Here is a 21,284-nt window from a genome sequence, read left to right as displayed (position 1 = left end):
TAGTCATTGTACGATAAAAAAAAGTTTTGCAGCTTTAGAATATATTTTTTGTTTCACTTTCCCATGGTTTCTATAACCTCTGCTTGCTGTCAGCGAATTGATAACATTTCATCCACTCCTGCTCACAGCTGAAGGTTATATACAATTTTGTCTAGAGATTCCTAAACAGTCTAGGCTGATACATTTTCCCTAAACTGATACATTGTAGCAAACCATGAGGACACGAAAGCGATTTGTGCTGCGGATGTATTTAAAGGATTATCCAGACTGGAAACAGTTGTAACAAACTTTCAGCTGTGAGAAGTATCCAGTGGTTCACAAATTGTGGATGTAATAAAAAAAAATGGCTTATTCACCCACAGCAAGCAGAGATCTTGAAAGTGTTTCAGAGGCGGAGGAATAGGATGCCTGGCGCTTGTTTAACCCCACACCTTCTCAGATAAAAACTTGAGACGGACGCCCCCCCCCTTTTACCTGGGGTACCTGGGAATGGGTGTAGTTAGGGAGGGCAGACAGGGCATATGACCTGGGTGCCAGGAAGGGGGCTAAGAAGCCCCGGGTGAAGGAAGTCACGCCTCTGCTTGGAAAGAGGTGGGGGGTTCTGCGCAGGTTCATATCAAACATGGGAAATGAAGATGAATTAACCTAAGCTGGGGCCCAATGAGCATGGACCCCTACGTAGCTGTAGGGGTTAATCCCCATGACCATATACAAAATCTACCACACAACCAATTGTCATCATAGTATATACTTAAATGGTGCAAATAATACAATGAATTTAAATAATTTCTAAAATATAAAACCAACAAAAAAAACAACAAAAAAAAAAACCACACAAACCTAAAATAAACTAAAAAAAAAATAAAACTGTGGAATTTCCCTTAACAAAATGGAAAAGTAAAATTACACAAAATTAGAAGCAATGAATAACGGCAGCAGTGGAGTTCCCCTGTGGAAAAATCCTTGAAGACGTGCCAAGATTCCAGGTCTTGTGTACAAGAAGTCGAAAGAATGTGACGATTGTCCTCAGAGGGGAAAGAAAAATGAAACGTACCCTTTGCCGCTCGCATTGTACCTCTGCAGGTGGGAGTGTATCGGAGGAAAGAACTGCATCCTGGAAGAGGGACCGCTCCGGTGCTTGTCAGGTCTGTGTACAGGCGTCCTGGGCCTGCAGCGAGCTGTATATGAGTCACTGCCCAAAATGGGGAGGAGAATGTGACATGTTCACAACAAGCTGCAGAGGTACTACAATGTCACACTACAGACCAGGGATAATAATGTCTCATAATTATATCATGTGCAGGACCCCACCCAGCAATGAAGACCAGGGGATTAACAGGGGGCAGGTGACTGCTTGCCCCCAACCCTATATCATAGGCGGCCAATACGGAGACTCTTTTTGCTTTGCTTGTACTCCTGCTGTAGTGAAACTACAACTCCCAGCAGACTCTGGGGGTTGTAGTTTCACAGCAGCAGGAGAGCGCACAGCACTGCTCTAGATAAAGTCCATTGCCCTTATTTAACCCCTTAATGACATGGCCAGTTTTTGTTTTTTCATCTTCGATTTCTCCTCCCGATTTTTTTTTTCGTCTACATAGCCGCGGGGCGGGGGGGGGGGGCTTGTTTTTTGCGGGACGAGTTGTTGTTGTTTTTTTATGGCACCAATTAATGTACTTGGAAACTGAAATAAAAAATATTTATGAGGTGTAAAAGGCAAAACACAGCAATTGCGCCGTTTTGTGGGTGGTTTCGTTTTTACGGCGTTCATTGTGCGGTAAAAACGAAATGTTTACTTTATTCTAGGGGTTGGTACGATTATGGCGATACCAAATGTATATTTTTTATGTTTTACTACTTTATAAAAAAAAAAAATATTTGTAAAAAAAAATAAACATTTGGAGTCGCCATATTCGGAGAGCCGTGACTTTTTTATTTTTCTGTTGATTTAGCGATGTCATGTCTTATTTTTTTGCGGGGCGCGCTGTAGTTTTTATTGCTACCATTTTGGGGTACATGAGACTTTTTGATCACTTTTATTCCATTTTTTGGGGGAGCTAGGGTGACCAAAATACAGCAATTTGGCCGTTTGCAAAAATGTTTTGACATCTTTCACCGAGCGGGCTAAATAACGCTATATTGTAGTAGTGCGGATATTTACGGACGCAGCGATACCAGTTATGTTAACTTCGATTTTGACAGTATCACACATGAGAGGCTTAGATACACAGGACAGCATCACACATGAGAGGCTTAGATACACTGGCCAGTATCACACATGAGAGGCTTAGATAACCGGACAGTATCACACATGAGAGGCTTAGATACAGCCTACAGTATCACACATGAGAGGCTTAGATACACTGGACAGTATCACACATAAACAGCTTAGATACACTGGGCAGTATCACACATAAACAGCTTAGATACACTGGGCAGTATCACACATGAACAGCTTAGATAACCGGACACTATCACACATGAGGGGATTAGATACAGCGGACAGTATCACACATAATCGGCTTAGATACACTGGGCAGTATCATGCATAAGTGGCTTAGATACACTGGGCAGATATCATACATAAGTGGCTTAGATACACGGACTCAGCACACAGTATCACACATAATCGGCTTAGATACACTGGGCAGTATCATACATAAGTGGATTATGTGATACACCGGCCAAGCACACAGTATCACACATAATCGGCTTAGATACACTGGGCAGTATCATACATAAGTGGCTTAGATACACTGGGCAGTATCATACATAAGTGGCTTAGATACACTGGGCAGTATCATACATAAGTGGCTTAGATACACTGGGCAGTATCATACATAATCTGATTAGATACACTGGGCAGTATCATACATAAGTGGCTTAGATACACTGGGCAGTATCATACATAAGTGGCTTAGATACACTGGGCAGTATCATACATAAGTGGCTTAGATACACCGGCTCAGCAGACAGTAGTCTCAGTAGTCGCTGGTTCGTCTATGATGGGATTACTCTCTGGATCCACATCTCACCGCACACAGGGGGCAGTGGTGATAAATGACACCGCAGGGGGACGTAATAAAGGCAGGAAACATATTCACATCCTCATAATAACTGTCACATTGTTACACATGGAACGTGCGCCCAAAATAAACTACAACACGCCGATAATCAGCGACGCCTTCCGACAAGTCATTCTGTACCACCAAGGGGCACAGGTCCAAAAGCCTGGCAGTCCAGCTCCTCCCCCATGCCAAAAATATTCCTAATGCCAAATGAGCCAGATATTGACCATTGGTCTGTCATTTTCTGTCTCAATGTAAGTATCACACAGGATTGGCTTAGATACACCCAGCTCAGCAGACAGTATTGCATGTAAAAGATTAGATATACTGGACAGTATCACACATGAGAGGCTTAGATACACTGGACGGAATCACATGGGAGGCTTAGATACACTGGACAGTATCACACATGAGAGGCTTAGATACACTGGACGGAATCACATGAGGGGCTTAGATACTCTGCACAGAATCACATGAGAGGCTTAGATACACCCAGCTCAGCAGACAGTATTGCATCTAAATGATTTCATATACAGGACAGTATCTCACATGAGGCTTAGATACTTTGCACAGAAATACATGAGAGACTTAGATATACTGGGCAGTGGGCAATATCACATACAGGAGGCTTAGATATGCTGGATAGTATCACACATAAAGAGGTTTAGATACGCTGGATAGTATCACACATGTTTCACTTAGATACATTGGACAGTAGCAGACAGAATTAGGTTAGATACACTGAACAGTATCACACATGAGAGGCTTAGGAGTATCACACATAATTTACTTAGATACACTGGACAGCATCACACATGAGAGTCTTAGAAATACTAGATAGTATCATACATAATTGACTTAGATACACTGGACAATATCACACATAATTGGCTTAGATACACTGGATAGTATCACTCATGAGAGTGTTACACTGCACAGTAACACACATAATTGACTTAGATACACTGGACAACATAACACATAATTGGCTTAGATACACTGGACAGTATCACACAATAGGGCTGAATGTGGAAGTTTAAAGTATAAAAATGTCAGATCAGTGTTGGAAAGTAAATATTAAAGGACAATATCCCCAGAAAGATAATTTTTCTTTAAAAATAAAAAAAATGGTGGAATTTTCTTCTATTTGGGGAGACATCTGTGACCATAAACCGTAATCCTGAAATATTGCCGTTTTTAGATTGGCCACTAGATGTCAGAAGAGAGGACATAAAAAAATAAGTTGAAAATGACATAAAAAAATAAGTTGAAAATTTACCAAGAAATTCACAACTTAATGCTGGGTCCTGCCTGCCATACTCCTCTGGGTCCTGCCTGCCATACTCCTCTGGGTCCTGCCTGCCATACTCCTCTGGGTCCTGCCTGCCATACTCCTCTAGGTCCTGCCTGCCATACTCCTCTGGGTCCTGCCTGCCATACTCCTCTGGGTCCTGCCTGCCATACTCCTCTAGGTCCTGCCTGCCATACTCCTCTGGGTCCTGCCTGCCATACTCCTCTGGGTCCTGCCTGCCATACTCCTCTGGGTCCTGCCTGCCATACTCCTCTGGGTCCTGCCTGCCATACTCCTCTGGGTCCTGCCTGCCATACTCCTCTGGGTCCTGCCTGCCATACTCCTCTGGGTCCTGCCTGCCATACTCCTCTGGGTCCTGCCTGCCATACTCCTCTGGGTCCTGCCTGCCATACTCCTCTGGGTCCTGCCTGCCATACTCCTCTGGGTCCTGCCTGCCATACTCCTCTAGGTCCTGCCTGCCATACTCCTCTAGGTCCTGCCTGCCATACTCCTCTGAGTCCTGCCTGCCATACTCCTCTGGGTCATGCCTGCCATACTCCTCTGGGTCCTGCCTGCCATACTCCTCTGGGTCCTGCCTGCCATACTCCTCTCCCTGGCAGCCTTAATCCTGGGGTGCCACACGCCCTTCCACTGAAAGTTGTGCAATTCACATTGTGCATCTTCTGGCACCCAATAGCTTGCAGCTGGCTCTTCATGGCGCACCTTATAATGACCGCACTGATAACATACAGTATATTTGCTCTTAGCTCTAGACACTATATTAGTGACTAGTAAGAATGTGTACGGACAAGCAGAGACACGTCTGTTGATTTTAAGACTGTTGCCCCAGGGTCAATAAGTAACGTACATACAACATAGACAAAGGTGAAGGCGATTACTTGTGAAATAATTGACACTTTACACTTCCTGTGCTGTATACCTCCAAAAATGCAAATATATATATATATGAAAAGGATGAAAATGTATAAGAACAAGTTCCAGTTTCTGCGTAGTTAATAGTACCAACCACTGTCCAGAGAGATAGAAAAATATGGGACCCAGATAAATGGTATTATTAAGTCTCAGATAAATCCAAAAATATACAAGTGTCATACAATGTTCATATAAATAGCTCCATACAGTGCCAACATAAACAGTACCTATTTAGTACCATCTAGTTCCCAGTTAGGCAGTGCCTATGCGAATAGTACCAGACAGTGCCCACATAAAACAACACTATCAATAATGCCACACAGTGCCCAGATAAACAGTGCCATTGAGAGCCTTATTACCACCAATTCAACCTACCTGCGCAGAACCTTCCGGAGTTAGGTGTTCAACAACGTACACATTATAATACTAAAGTCATTTACGGTTGTCGGAGGGAATATTATTTATTTAAGGGATGAAAGAAAGGAATCCTTGAGAAAGAAGGATACAGGATCTGCGGGGGCTGAAACAGACTCTTTACTTATGGAAAAAAGAACACATGAAAGACCTCTGTGCAGGGAGGCGGAAAATGTTGTACAGCGCTTGGGACACAAGGGGGTGGAGCACGACCCGTATACCTGTGGAACAGATGCGGGAATATTTTTGTCATGGACATAACACAAAACCCTAGAGGCCAGTATTACTTAGGGTATGTTCACATCTGCGTCAGGGCTCCGTTTCGACAGAGCTTTCCATCGGAACGGAGCCCTGACTGACACGAACTGAAACCGAAGGTTTCCGTTTCCATCACCATTGATTTCAATGGTGACTGATCCAGTGTGCAAGGGTTCTGTCGTTTTGACGGGATGAATACCGTAGTCGACTGCGCTATTGATTCTGTCAAAAAGACGGAACCCCTGCACAACGAAGACAAACTGAAATCATTGGCACCGGATCCGTCACCATTGAAATCAATGGTGATGGAAACGGAAACCTTTGGGTTCAGTTTGTCAGTCAGAGCTCCGTTCCGACGGAAGGCTCAGATGGAACGCCTGAACGGAGCCCTGGCGCAGATGTGAACATAGCCTAAGTAATACTGGCCTCTAGGGCTCCACAGTAAGGGAATCTGACTTAGATTGTACACCACAGTATATCGATATGTATGTAGTTTCGGAATATTCTATTGCTATGTTGGGGTTTAAGAGTCCCAACCATTTACCAAAAGTAAATTTCTCACTAAACTTTATGAATGAGCAATACAACAAAACAATACAATAATGCCACTAATACCATAACTACTATAATACTGCCTCCTATATACAAGAATATAACTATTATAATACTGCCCCCTATATACAAGAATATAACTACTATAATACTGCTCCCTATATACAAGGATATAACTACTATAATACTGCTCCTATATACAAGAATATAACTAATATAATACTGCTCCTATATATAAGAATATAACTACTATAATACTGCTCCTATATACAAGAATATAACTACTATAATACTGCCCCCTATATACAAGAATATAACTACTATAATACTGCCCCCTATATACAAGAATATAACTACTATAATACTGCCTCCTATATACAAGAATATTACTATAATACTGCCCCTATATACAAGAATATAACTACTATAATACTGCCCCCTATATACAAGAATATACCTACTATAATACTGCCCCATATATACAAGAATATAACTACTATAATACTGCCCCTATATACAAGAATATAACTACTATAATACTGCTCCTATATACAAGAATATAACTACTATAATACTGCCCCTATATACAAGAATATAACTACTATAATACTGCCCCCTATATACAAGAATATAACTACTATAATACTGCCCCCTATATACAAGAATATAACTACTATAATACTGCCCCTATATACAAGAATATAACTACTATAATACTGTCCCCTATATACAAGAATATAACTACTATAATACTGCCCCTATATACAAGAATATAACTACTATAATACTGCCCCTATATACAAGAATATAACTACTATAATACTGCTCCATATATACAGGAATATAACTACTATAATACTGCTCCTATATACAAGAATATAACTACCATAATACTGCTCCTATATACAAGAATATAACTACTATAATACTGCCTTCTATATACAAGAATATAACTACTATAATACTGCCCCCTATATACAAGAATATAACTACTATAATACTGCCTCCTATATACAAGAATATAACTACTATAATACTGCCCCCTATATACAAGAATATAACTACTATAATACTGTCACTATATACAAGAATATAACTACTATAATACTGCTCCTATATACAAGAATATAACTACTATAATACTGCCCCTATATACAAGAATATAACTACTATAATACTGCTCCTATATACAAGAATATAACTACTATAATACTGCCTCCTATATACAAGAATATAACTACTATAATACTGCCCCCTATATACAAGAATATAACTACTATAATAATGCTCCCTATATACAAGAATATAACTACTATAATACTGCCCCCTATATACAAGAATATAACTATTACAATACTGCTCCTATATACAAGAATCTAACTACTATAATACTGGCCCCTATATACAAGAATATAACTACTATAATACTGCTCCTATATACAAGAATATTACTACTATAATACTGCTCCTATATACAAGAATATAACTACTATAATACAGCCCATATATACAAGAATATAACTACTATAATACTGCCCCTATATACAAGAATATAACTACTATAATACTGCTCCTATATACAAGAATATAATTACTATAATACTGCCCCATATATACAAGAATATAACTACTATAATACTGCCTCCTATATACAAGAATATAACTACTATAATACTGCTCCTATATACAAGAATATAACTACTATAATACTGCCCCTATATACAAGAATATAACTACTATAATACTGCCCCCTATATACAAGAATATAACTACTATAATACTGCTCCTATATACAAGAATATAACTACTATATTACTGCCCCCTATATACAAGAATATAACTACTATAATACTGCCCCATATACAAGAATATAACTACTATAATACTGCCCCCTATATACAAGAATATAACTACTATAATACTGCTCCTATATACAAGAATATAACTACTATATTACTGCCCCCTATATACAAGAATATAACTACTATAATACTGCCCCATATACAAGAATATAACTACTATAATACTGCCCCCTATATACAAGAATATAACTACTATAATACTGCTCCTATATACAAGAATATAACTACTATATTACTGCCCCTATATACAAGAATATAACTACTATAATACTGCCCCTATATACAAGAATATAACTACTATAATACTGCCCCTATATACAAGAATATAATTACTATAATACTGCCTCCTATATACAAGAATATAACTACTATAATACTGCCCCTATATACAAGAATATAACTACTATAATACTGCCCCATATACAAGAATATAACTACTATAATACTGCCCCTATATACAAGAATATAACTACTATAATACTGCCCCATATACAAGAATATAACTATTACAATACTGCTCCTATATACAAGAATATAACTACTATAATACTGGCCCCTATATACAAGAATATAACTACTATAATACTGCCCCTATATACAAGAATATAATTACTATAATACTGCCTCCTATATACAAGAATATAACTACTATAATACTGCCCCTATATACAAGAATATAACTACTATAATACTGCTCCTATATACAAGAATATAACTATTATAATACTCCCCCTATATACAAGAATATAATTACTATAATACTGCCCCTATATACAAGAATATAATTACTATAATACTGCCTCCTATATACAAGAATATAACTACTATAATACTGCCCCTATATACAAGAATATAACTACTATAATACTGCCCCATATACAAGAATATAACTACTATAATACTGCCCCTATATACAAGAATATAACTACTATAATACTGCCCCTATATACAAGAATATAATTACTATAATACTGCCTCCTATATACAAGAATATAACTACTATAATACTGCCCCCTATATACAAGAATATAACTACTATAATACTGCTCCTATATACAAGAATATAACTACTATAATACTGCCCCATATACAAGAATATAACTACTATAATACTGCTCCTGTATACAAGAATATAACTAATATAATACTGCTCCTATATACAAGAATATAACTACTATAAGGGCATGACCACACGTGGCGGATTTCCTCCGCAACTGTCCGCATCAATGCCGCACAGAATCTGCGTTGCAGATTCTGCTGCGGATCTGCACAAAATGTCTGCACAAAAAGTACTTCCCTTCTCCCTATCAGTGCAGGATAGAGAGAAGGGACAGCACTTTCCCTAGTGAAAGTAAACGAATTTCATACTTACCGGCCGTTGTCTTGGTGACGCGTCCCTCTTTCGGCATCCAGCCCTACGTCCCTGGATGACGCGCCAGTCCATGTGACCGCTGCAGCCTGTGCTTGGCCTGTGATTGGCTGCAGCCGTCACTTAGACTGAAACGTCATCCTGGGAGGCCGGACTGGAGACAGAAGCAGGGAGTTCTCGGTAAGTATGAACTTATATTTTTTTACAGGTTGCTGTATATTGGGATCGGTAGTCACTGTCCAGGGTGCAGAAACAGTTACTGCTGATCGCTTAACTCTTTCAGCACCCTGGACAGTGACTATTTACAGACGTCCCCTAGCAACGCTCCCGTCATTACGGGAGCCCCATTGACTTCCTCAGTCTGGCTGTAGACCTAGAAATACATAGGTCCAGCCAGAATGAAGAAATGTCATGGCAAAAAAGCAAGACGCATCCGCAGCACACATAACATGTGCATGACAGCTGCGGACTTCATTGCGGAACTTAGAATCTCCATTGAAGTCAATGGAGAAATTCCGCCATGAGTCCGCCACTGCTCCGCAACAGACAGAGCATGCTGCGGACACCAAATTCCGCTCCGCAGCCTATGCTCCGCAGAGGAATGTTACGCATCGTCTAAACGAACACTTCTAAATTGACCGCTGCAGCCAATCACAGGCCAAGCACAGGCTGCAGCGGTCACATGGACTGGCGCGTCATCCAGGGAGGTCGGGCTGGATGCCGAAAGAGGGACGCGTCACCAAGACAACGGCCGGTAAGTATGAAAGTCGTTTACTTTCTCTAGGGAAAGTGCTGTCCCTTCTCTCTATCCTGCACTGATAATAGGGAGAAGGGAAGCACTTTTCCCGCAGTCCGCAGCAGCTAGTCCGCATCAATTTTCTGCACATTTTGTGCAGATCCGCAGCCGTAATCCGCAACCCGGATTAGGTGCGGCATTGATGCGGACAGTTGCGGAGGAAATCCGCCACGTGTGGTCATGCCCTAATACTGCCCCCTATGTACAAGAATATAACTATTATAATACTACTCCTATATACAAGAATATAACTACTATAATACTGCCTCGATATACAAGAATATAACTACTATAATACTGCCCCCTATATACAAGAATATAGCTACTATAATACTGCTCCTATATACAAGAATATAACTACTATAATACTGCCCCCCTATATACAAGAATATAACTACTATAATAATTCCCCCTATATACAAGAATATAACTACTATAATACTGCCCCCTATATACAGGAATATAACTACTATAATACTGTCCCCTGTGTACAAGACTATAACTACTATAATACTGCCCCCTATATACAAGAATATAACCACTATAATACTGCTCCCTATGTATAAGAATATAACTACTATAATACTGCCCCTATATACAAGAATATAACTACTATAATAGCGCCCCTATATTCAAGAATATAACTACTATAATAGCGCCCCTATATACAAGAATATAACTACTATAATACTGCCCCTATATACAAGAATATAACTACTATAATACTGCTCCTATATACACGAATATAACTACTATAATACTGCCCCCTATATACAAGAATATAACTACTATAATACTGTTCCTATATACAAGAATATAACTAATATAATACAGCTCCTATATACAAGAATATAACTACTATAATACTGCCCCCTATATACAAGAATATAACTACTATATTACTGCCCCCTATATACAAGAATATAACTACTATAATACTGCCCCTATATACAAGAATATAACTACTATAATACTGCCCCTATATACAAGAATATAACTACTATAATACTGCTCCCTATATACAAGAATATAACTACTATAATACTGCCCCCTATATACAAGAATATAACTACTATAATACTGCCTCCTATATACAAGAATATAACTACTATAATACTGCCCCTATATACAAGAATATAACTACTATAATACTGCCCCCTATATACAAGAATATAACTACTATAATACTGCCCCTATATACAAGAATATAACTACTATAATACTGCCCCTATATACAAGAATATAACTACTATAATACTGCCCCTATATACAAGAATATAACTACTATAATACTGCTCCTATATACAAGAGTATAACTACTATAATACTGCCCCCTATATACAAGAATATAACTACTATAATACTGCCCCTATATACAAGAATATAACTACTATAATACTGCCCCTATATGCAAGAATAAACTACTATAATACTGCTCCCTATATACAAGAATATAACTACCATAATACTGCCTCCTATATACAAGAATATAACTACTATAATACTGCCCCCTATATACAAGAATATAACTACTATAATACTGCCTCCTATATACAAGAATATAACTACTATAATACTGCCCCCCTATATACAAGAATATAACTACTATAATACTGCTCCTATATACAACTATATAACTACTATAATACTGCCCCTATATACAAGAATATAACTACTATAATACTGCAACCTATATACAAGAATATAACTACTATAATACTGTCCCTATATACAAGAATATAACTACTATAATAATGCTCCCTATATACAAGAATATAACTACTATAATACTGCAACCTATATACAAGAATATAACTACTATAATACTGCCCCCTATATACAACTATATAACTACTATAATACTGCCCCTATATACAAGAATATAACTACTATAATACTGCCCCCAACATACAAGAATATAACTACTATAATACTGCTCCTACATACAAGAATATAACTACTATAATACTGCTCCTACATACAAGAATATAACTACTATAATACTGCCCCCTATGGATAAGAAAGTGAAGCTAATTAAGTAGGTGATTTTCCTCATCTGAAACGAGAAGACTATCCTGAGGACACTGCAGTACAGTAGACGACACGTCTCCTACAGATGCTGCAAATTTTGGTTTGATGATAAATCAGCAGACAAATGTCAGGGAGCGGGGAAGGGTCTTTTCAGGTGGGTTTACATTTCATATCCTGCAGTGCTGCCTGCGGGTCTCTGGAGCCTGAGCTGTAACATGAGTAATGCAGCAGATGTTACTAGCGCTGGCTGTATGTGAGAGAGGCGGCAAGGTCACCCAGCTGCTGGCATCACCACACACAGGGCTATAGAGGGGTAGGCTACATTAACCCCTCACCGCCCGCTCCATCAGCTGCTGTTTTACCACACACAGGGCTATAGAGGAGTAGGCTACATTAAACCAGTGGCTGCCAGCAGAAGCATAGATTGAATTTATACCAGGACCAACCTGCAGTATCATGTGCCATTTAGAGAGCTGGTGTCCTCTGATGTGACATAAAGGGCCCCTGGACAACCTCTGCACCACCTATCGCTATGCCATGAACTACCACACCCATCAGCTGGGGTTACCACATGCAGAACTTAAAGACGAGTAGGGTTAAATAAACCCGGTTTCTCCCCAGAACATGAGCGGTCTACTAAGAGGATCCTGGGAAACCCCATAGAGGTCACTCCCTACAAGGCTCCTCCAAACTGTCTTCCTCTCGGGCCGCATTGATCCTTATATAACTAGATCCAGACCCCGCTATTTTATTGTATTTTTTTTTCTTAATAATAAGTGGGACCAGATCCCAGATCAGAGAGGCAGATAATGATTCTTTAAGGAAAATGTTACTCTTCTCCAGTCTCTGGATTATTTCCTTGAAGGGCTGCTGCAGGGTAAACGAGACTTAAAGGGATATTCACATCTTAGAGGGGTTTTCCGAGTAAAAACTTGTATGTGTTAATGCTTTTAACTTGGGAATGTGAATACATTTGTAATGTACTTACAGTTTCCAAATCGTCCCCGTTTCCCGATGCTGCCATGGGGCACACGACTGGTGACGTCACTCTCTTCCCGCTGTGTTTATCATCCGTATACCTATTGTTACGTGGTGTAATTCTTCAAATTTTCTTCCTGGTATACGACACGCCACTAGTGATGTGCCGTGTATGGGCTGTTCTGTTATACAGCCAGTAACGCGCATGCGTGATGTTCTCTAGAACAGCAGGGACTGCGCATGCGCGTCACTGGCTGTATAACAGAACAGCCCATACAAGGCACGTCACTAGTGACGTTTCGTATACCAGGAAGAAAATGTGACCACGTAACAGGTATACAGATGATAAACACAGTGGGCAGAAAGTGACGTCACCAGTCGTGTGCCCCATGGCAGTATCGGGAAACGGGGCCAATTTGGAAACTGTAAGTACATTACAAATGTATTCACATTCCCAAGTTAAAAGCATTAACACATACAAGTTTTAAATCGGAAAACTCCTTTAAACATTTATGGCACCTCCAGATTGGGAAACTTTTAAAACTGGGAGTTCCCCTTTAAGAAACTTTGAGGAAGTGTGCATGCTCACAATAACTTCAGGAATTTGTCATCGGAAAATCCAAAAGCTCGAAACACCTTTAAAAATCCTGAAGAGGAACTGTATTTGCTCTTTATTGGTGACAGAGGTTCATAAGTCAGGACGGGGATGATATATAAAGCCACAATGTGCATAGATCTAAACACAGAGATTGTCCATTCCTGGAGGGAGCGGACATAACGGAGGCTCTGCTGTTCAAAGAATGTGATCAATTCCAGATCTTATGATAACTTGATTGAGTAACATGAAATTTCTAAATATAAAGTGAATGATCCCTATGATCCCTATTTTATTTGACATTACCCATTTTATGTTATAGCAACATCTCTAAACCTTACAAGTGTAAAGGAGTCTTAAACAGCAAAGTAATTAAATGCAATATTAGGTAACAGCAGGGCATCTGTCTAGCGTGATGAAAATGTCCTGTTTTAGTAACCTGCCAAGATAGAAGCTCCACCCCCTGTCAATCAAAATTCAGCTTCCCTTCTGAGGAGAGAAGTATTTGACAACATTTTTAGAGTGTGCAAAGGGATCAGCATGCAACATATGTGTTTATAGTTAGCTTATTGGCTGTATATATAACTCAGATCATCAGATCATGCTGGGAGTTCCTGCTCTGAGAGAGAGACAGATAGATCTCCTCTATTGTGTGCTGGGACACAGAGTTGTTGTTGTACAGAACAGACAGAGTGCATCATAGAAATCAAAACCTGACAGTTGTTATGGCTGCTGCTTCCCGCTGCCATGTACTTACTGGTCCCCGGCGTTTTCTGGCTCCCCTACCGCATCACATCTTTCTCCCGGACCACGCTGCTTGCGGCTTCCCCCGCAGCCACTCTCCTTCAGCTCCACTGTCGGCCTTTGGTGTGTGTGTGTGTGTGTGTGTTGACTCTTCCTTTCTTAAAGTCCAGCGCACCACAATTTATCCAGGTACTCGCGGGTACTTAGAGTACCCTACCCCTTTGCTCTTTCACTGAGCAATTAGGTTTCTTAGTCTGGCCTGCCAGTCTTCGGATTATACAATTGCTTTATCTGTTGCTGACCCTGCTTGAATTTGTCCTACCTGTTGCCCACCCTTACATCTAACTCTGGTCACTGTTAGGGACCATCTACGGCATGCCCTGACATACGCTAAACGGCTACTGCACCTTGTCATCTGTTATTATATCTCACCTGCCCAAATCAGCCATTGCAAACAGAGACTACTCTGAGGGTAGAAACCTGGAGATTCTAGCGGCCAAGTCCACATCTCCATATCTGTTGGCAACACAGAGGGTTCACGTCATACTCCGCTGGCCCTGTGACAGTCGCCAATATCTACGGGCTTCGTGACAGTTTGCTCAGGCCATGGACCATGCTGAAGTTCCCCTTTTTGGACACTTTTCCACTCCACCATGGGGTAGGGTATATCCATTGTCCATTTCTGAGACTGAAGCTATGTCGCAGTATATTAAATAAAACATGTAGAAGGGGGTTATTCGTAAATCATCATCTGCTGGAGCTGGCGTCTTCTTCATTGAGAAAAGGACGGCACTTTACGACCCTGTACAGATTATCGAGGGCTCAATGAGATCATAATACAGAACAAATACTGTATCCTCTGTCATTAATTTCAGAGCTTTTTGACCGACTACAGGGAGCAAAGATTCCAACCAAGGGTAAAACTAGAGATGGACACTTTGAGTATTTGGCCATGCCTTTCGGCCTTAGTAATGCACCAGTTACCTTCCAAAAATGTGTTAACGACATTTTCCCAGATCTCCCTTACAGTTGTGCGGTGTATTTGCAGGATATTCTTCTCTCTCCAGATCTCAACACTCATGGTAAACAAGTAGCACTTGTCTTGCAGCATCTCAGGGAGAACCTTCTTTATGACAGGCTGGAAGAGGGTTTTTTCCGCAGTACTTAAGTGGTCCTGTCACCAAGCCATACACCAATTTTTAGCATTTGCCAATTTTTCGTAGACCGGATCCCAACAAATCTTTTGTTCTGGAAGTGAACGCTTCTTCAGTAGGAGTGGGTGTAGATCTCCCAGAAAGAAAATACAATTAAAAGCTTTTCCTCTGGATTTTTCTCCAAAGTCTTCTCTCCAGACAAGGAAAATGATGGCATTGGTGATCGTGAGCTCCTGGCCACCAAGTTGACCCTTAAAGAATGGAGACATTTGTTGGAAGGCGCTCGTCATCCCATCACCATTTACGCCAACAATAAAAATGTACTGTACCTTCAGGCGGCACATCTTGTGAAGTCTCGTCAGACTCGTTGGGCTTTTTTCTTCTCTCCATTCAATTTCTTCCTCCATTACTGACAAGAACGTTAAAGCCGATGACTTATCTCGCTCCTTTGACTTGGAAGATCCCGAACCACAATACATCATTGACCTCAATTGCATTTCGCCTGTGGCTACAGCCGACGTTCTCATTATTCCTCCTGAAAATACTTTTGTTCCTCCTAACCAAAGTAAAAAACAAAAGCTCTATTGGGTTCATTGTTCTAAATTCTCTGGACATCCTGGAATACTGAAAACTCTAGAATTAGTCTCTCGTCACTACTGGTGGCTCTCTTTGTCCTGGGACATTAAAGATTATTCTACAGCCTGTTCCACGTGCTCAAAACAAAGGTTTGCATCAAAGACCAGCATGGTTGCTTTATCCTTTGCCTATTCCTGACTCTCCCCGGACTCATATCTCTATGGGTTTTATTACCGACTTACCAAGTTCACCTGGCTGCCCCATGATCTGGGTCATAATTGACCATTTCTTTAAGATGGCACCCATTTTTCCAATACCTGGCCTTCGTACCACTACACGTCTGGCTTCTCTCTTCATTGAACATATATTTCGTGTCCAACAAAGATGTGCAATTCACTTTTAAGATCTGGAGAGCTATCTGCGAGATACAAAGTTGGACTTTTCATCTGCCTACCACCCTCAATCCAATGGTCAAATGGAGCGCATCAACCATGTTCTCGAGTACATACTAAGAAATGTTGTCTCTGTCTCTGGACTAATCTTCTTCCCTGTGCAGAGTTGGCCTATAATAAAAATAATAATAATTACTTAGTCTTCTCCTTTCTTTCTGGTGCATGGACAACATCCTAGAGTTCTTATCTCTCGGAAGTCCCTGCAGCCAACATTTCTCATGCTGATTCCTTGTGTAACTGGCAAGAGGCCAAGGAATTATTAAACAAAGCTGTTACTTGTTTCAAGAAAAATGCTGGCAGGAAACACAGGATTCCTCCTCAGTTTTATCCTGGAGACAAAGTGAGACTATCCTTCAAACATGAAGACCCCTTGTTTAAAGTTATCTCCTCGGTTTTTGGGTCCCTATGTTGGCTTAAAACAAATGAACGGCAAGCTCAATCTCCCTCTGTCTCTGCGGATTCCCAATTGCTTTCATGTATTGCTCCCTGAACCGTCGGTTCTTCTTAAGAGGTCTTCATGTCCACCATGGACACTATATGGCACTATATGATTGTCCAGATAATTGTTTTTATGGACAATCATTGTGAACGGAGCCATCAGTGCCCAGAGTTGGAAGTTCAACCTTTCTGCAAGCTATGTGTGTGTGTCTATATTTTCTGGTCCCCTTCAAGTGAGGAGTGGCCGACTCAATATCTTTGCACTGACCAAAAGTTACAGTAGAGTTGTGCCTATTGATGTCCATCTCTAATAAACTTCCACATAGCAATATAACACCAGGGTGCAACACTTTTTCCTTTATATCTCCCTTTCTACTGGTTCTATGCGTTTCAAGCATTTGAAGAGTTATTGCACATAAACCCACCAAAACAGTTTTTCCAAAAGATATAGCCCAGTCTAGATTTTTGTCAGGCAGTTTCCAGTAAGAGTAGTGGTTCCACGCGTTTCACATAATTAGTGTCCTAGCATATAAACATACCGAGAGCCTTTCACTGGAGATATAATCCTAAACCCATTCCTGTTAGGCAGTTCCCATGAAGGGTAGTGATTACACGCATTTTAAGTTTTCAAGTGTCCTAGCACATTAACCCCACCGACACTTTTTACATATAACCCTGACCCTATTTTTGTCAGGCAGTTCTCAATAAGAGCAGTGGTTCAATACGTTTCACATATATATTAACACACCAAAATATTTACCAAAAGATGTAGCCCCATTCTTGTCAGGCAGTTTGCAATAAAATTAGTGGTTCCACGCGTTTTCACATATTTTGTGTCTTACCATATAAACCTACCGAAACACTTATCAAAATATATAGACCCGACACGATACTTGTTAGGCAGTTTTCAGTAAGAGTACTGGTTCCAGGCGTTTCAAGCTTTTCAAGTGTCCTAGCATATAAACATACAGGCCATATAATACTGACCCTATTTTTGTCAGGCAGATCCTACTACGAGTAGTGGTTACACGCGTTTTAGTATTTTAAGTGTCCTAGCATATAAACCCACCAAAACACTTAGAAAAAGGTGTAGCCACAATCCCATTCTTGTCAGGCAGTTTCCAGTAAGATTGTGGTTTCACGCATTTCACATATTTTAAGCATCCTAGTATATGAACCCACAGAAATAAGTTTTACAGGCAATATAAGACCCTATTCTTGTCAGGCAGTTCTCTTTGAGATAATTAATTTCACGCGTTTCACTTATTTTTAGTATCCTAGCATATGAACACACGGAGAGATACTTTAACTGAAGATATAATCCCCATCCCATTCTTGTTAAGCAGTTCCCACTAAGAGTAGTGGTTCCACGCGTTTCAAGTTTTTTAAGTGTCCTAGCATATAAACCCACAGAGAGACACTTTTACAGTCAATATAATCCTGACCCTATTATTGTCAGGCAATTCTAAATCAGCGTAGTTGTTCCACGCATTTCACATATTTTAAGTATCCTAGCATTTAAACACTATTCACTGGAGATATATTCCCGGCCCTTTGTTCTTGTCAGGAATTTCTCGTTAAAAGGACTGGTTTTAGGCGTTTTATGTATTTTAAGTGCCTTAGCACATGAACACACAGACGCTTTTCACTGGCGATAAAAATCCAATCTTTATTCTTGTCAGGCAGTTTTCATTAAGGGTTTCGTGGGCAGTTTAACAAGTAGGAAAAAAAAAAGGAAGCAGGAAAGTAGGTCATATCTAGTTCCAATCTCCATTTATAGTTGGGAGACTCCATTGCCAAAAGTAGTTTGGATGACTCCCAAGATTTGTGAGAGTAATTGCCTGAAGAAATACAACTGAAAGATGATCAGCAGAATCCGAGCCCGGATACGGGGGAGATCTTGTATGTGATATGTAAGTAAAGAGTGGGTTGTTATGCCAGTCATATACCCATACATATATACCTGCCTATATACAGGGATGCCAGCCATTAGTGCCTGGTGTATCTAGTGCCTGGGGTGATCGTCTGGTTACTTAAGTTTATTGTTAGCCATATTTTTGCTTGAGAAGGTTGACAACCAATATGGCTGCCACTGCCACTGATCTACCTAGTGCAAGGCCTGAGGGGGTGGAGCATGACACAATAATTCTCTCTATAGTGCCCTTTGTGTCTTGCTCTGCCCCCTCAGGCCCTGCACTAAGCATAGGTGCAGAATGTAGGTCGGCAATGGCAAAGATAACCATGCCAGGACGGCATGTAGCCCGAGCTTAAAACTATTTTGTTAAAACCCATGTCCACCATTTTACAAATAGACAATCTATAATCATTACTTATCTTGTATTAGTCCTGAGTTACAGTCTGTTTTATAGTCAGAAGCTGCATTCACAGTTATGCAAACTTCAGAGCTCCCAGCTCCCAGCATTCCCTTCTGACACAATATATGCACAGAACTTGTTTTGCTTGATTTTCATTCAGGAAATCTGAGAAAACAATAATCTGAGAAAACGGGAGCATCTAACTTTTCCCGTATATTATAGGAGTTAAGTTAAACTGTTAGAGATGTGTCTGTTCTGGTAGCAAACAGCAGAATAGTGAATACAGCTCTGGCATATAATACATAATGTAACTCAGTATTAGTACAGGATAAGTAATGTAATGTATGTACACAGTGACTCCACCAGCAGAATAGTGAGTGCAGCTCTGGAGTATAATACAGGCTGTAACTCAGTATTAGTGCAGGATAAGTAATGTAATGTACACAGTGACACCTCCAGCAGAATAGTGAGTGCAGCTCTGGGGTATAATACAGGATGTAACTCAGGATCAGTACCGGATAGGTAATGTAATTTATGTACATAGTGACTCCACCAGCAGAATAGTGAGTGCAGCTCTGGTGTATAATACAGGATGTAACTCAGGATCAGTACAGGATAAGTAATGTAATGTATGTACACAGTGACTCCACCAGCAGAATAGTGAGTGCAGCTCTGGAGTATAATACAGAATGTAACTCAGGATCAGTACAGGATAAGTAATGTAATGTATGTACACAGTGATTCCACCAGCAGAATAGTGAGTGCAGCTCTGGAGTATAATACAGATGTAACTCAGGATCAGTACAGGATAAGTGATGTAATGTATGTACATAGTGACTCCACCAGCAGAATAGTGAGTGCAGCTCTGGAGTATAATACAGGATATAGGTCTGGATCAGTACAGGATAAGTAATGTAATGTATGTACACAGTAGAGCTGCACTCACTATTCTGCTGGTGGAGTCACTGTGTACATACATTACATTACTTATACAAATCCTGAGTTACAGTCTGTATTATACTCTAGTGCTGCACTCACTATTCTGCTGGTGGAGTCAGAGTATAATACAGGATGTAACTCAGGATCAGTACAGGATAACTAATGTAATGTATGTACACAGTGACATCACCAGCAGAATAGTGAGTGCTGCTCTGGAGTATAATGCAGGATGTAACTCAGGATCAGTACAGGATAAGTAATGTAATGTATGTACACAGTGATTCCACCAGCAGAATAGTGAGTGCAGCTCTGGAGTATAATACAGATGTAACTCAGGATCAGTACAGCATAAGTGATGTAATGTATGTACACAGTGACTCCACCAGCAGAATAGTGAGTGCAGCTCTGAAGTATCATACAGGATATAGGTCAGGATCAGTACAGCATAAGTGATGTAATGTATGTACACAGTGACTCCACCAGCAGAATAGTGAGTGCAGCTCTGAAGTATCATACAGGATA

The 21,284-nt window shown here is 40.1% G+C and overlaps 1 protein-coding gene and 1 long non-coding RNA gene across 3 annotated transcripts in view; one reads left to right on the top strand and one right to left on the bottom strand.

The window, feature by feature from the left end:
- The window catches only part of LOC142748706 (RING finger protein 24), an 85,548-nt gene that overhangs the window by 16,275 nt on the left and 47,989 nt on the right, over positions 1-21,284 (bottom strand). The window contains exon 1 of one of the 2 annotated variants that reach the window (XM_075855894.1): positions 1,055-1,143. The exons of the other annotated variant lie outside the window; for it this stretch is intronic. Within the exon in view, the coding sequence (XP_075712009.1) occupies positions 1,055-1,113 (59 nt within the window). The 5' untranslated portion in view covers positions 1,114-1,143. Of the gene's footprint in view, positions 1-1,054; positions 1,144-21,284 lie in introns of those variants that run through there. 2 annotated transcript variants of the gene reach the window in all.
- The window catches only part of LOC142748719 (uncharacterized), a 63,825-nt gene continuing 43,634 nt past the window's right edge, over positions 1,094-21,284 (top strand). Inside the window, exon 1 of the long non-coding RNA XR_012882292.1 lies at positions 1,094-1,242. This is a non-coding gene — a long non-coding RNA (uncharacterized LOC142748719). The remainder of the gene's footprint in view (positions 1,243-21,284) is intronic.

Source organism: Rhinoderma darwinii, chromosome 1 (genome assembly GCF_050947455.1).
Source record: "Rhinoderma darwinii isolate aRhiDar2 chromosome 1, aRhiDar2.hap1, whole genome shotgun sequence".
NCBI lineage: Eukaryota > Metazoa > Chordata > Amphibia > Anura > Rhinodermatidae > Rhinoderma > Rhinoderma darwinii.
The sequence above is the reverse complement of the archived record's forward strand: the minus strand, read 5'-3'. Positions and strand labels throughout refer to the sequence as shown.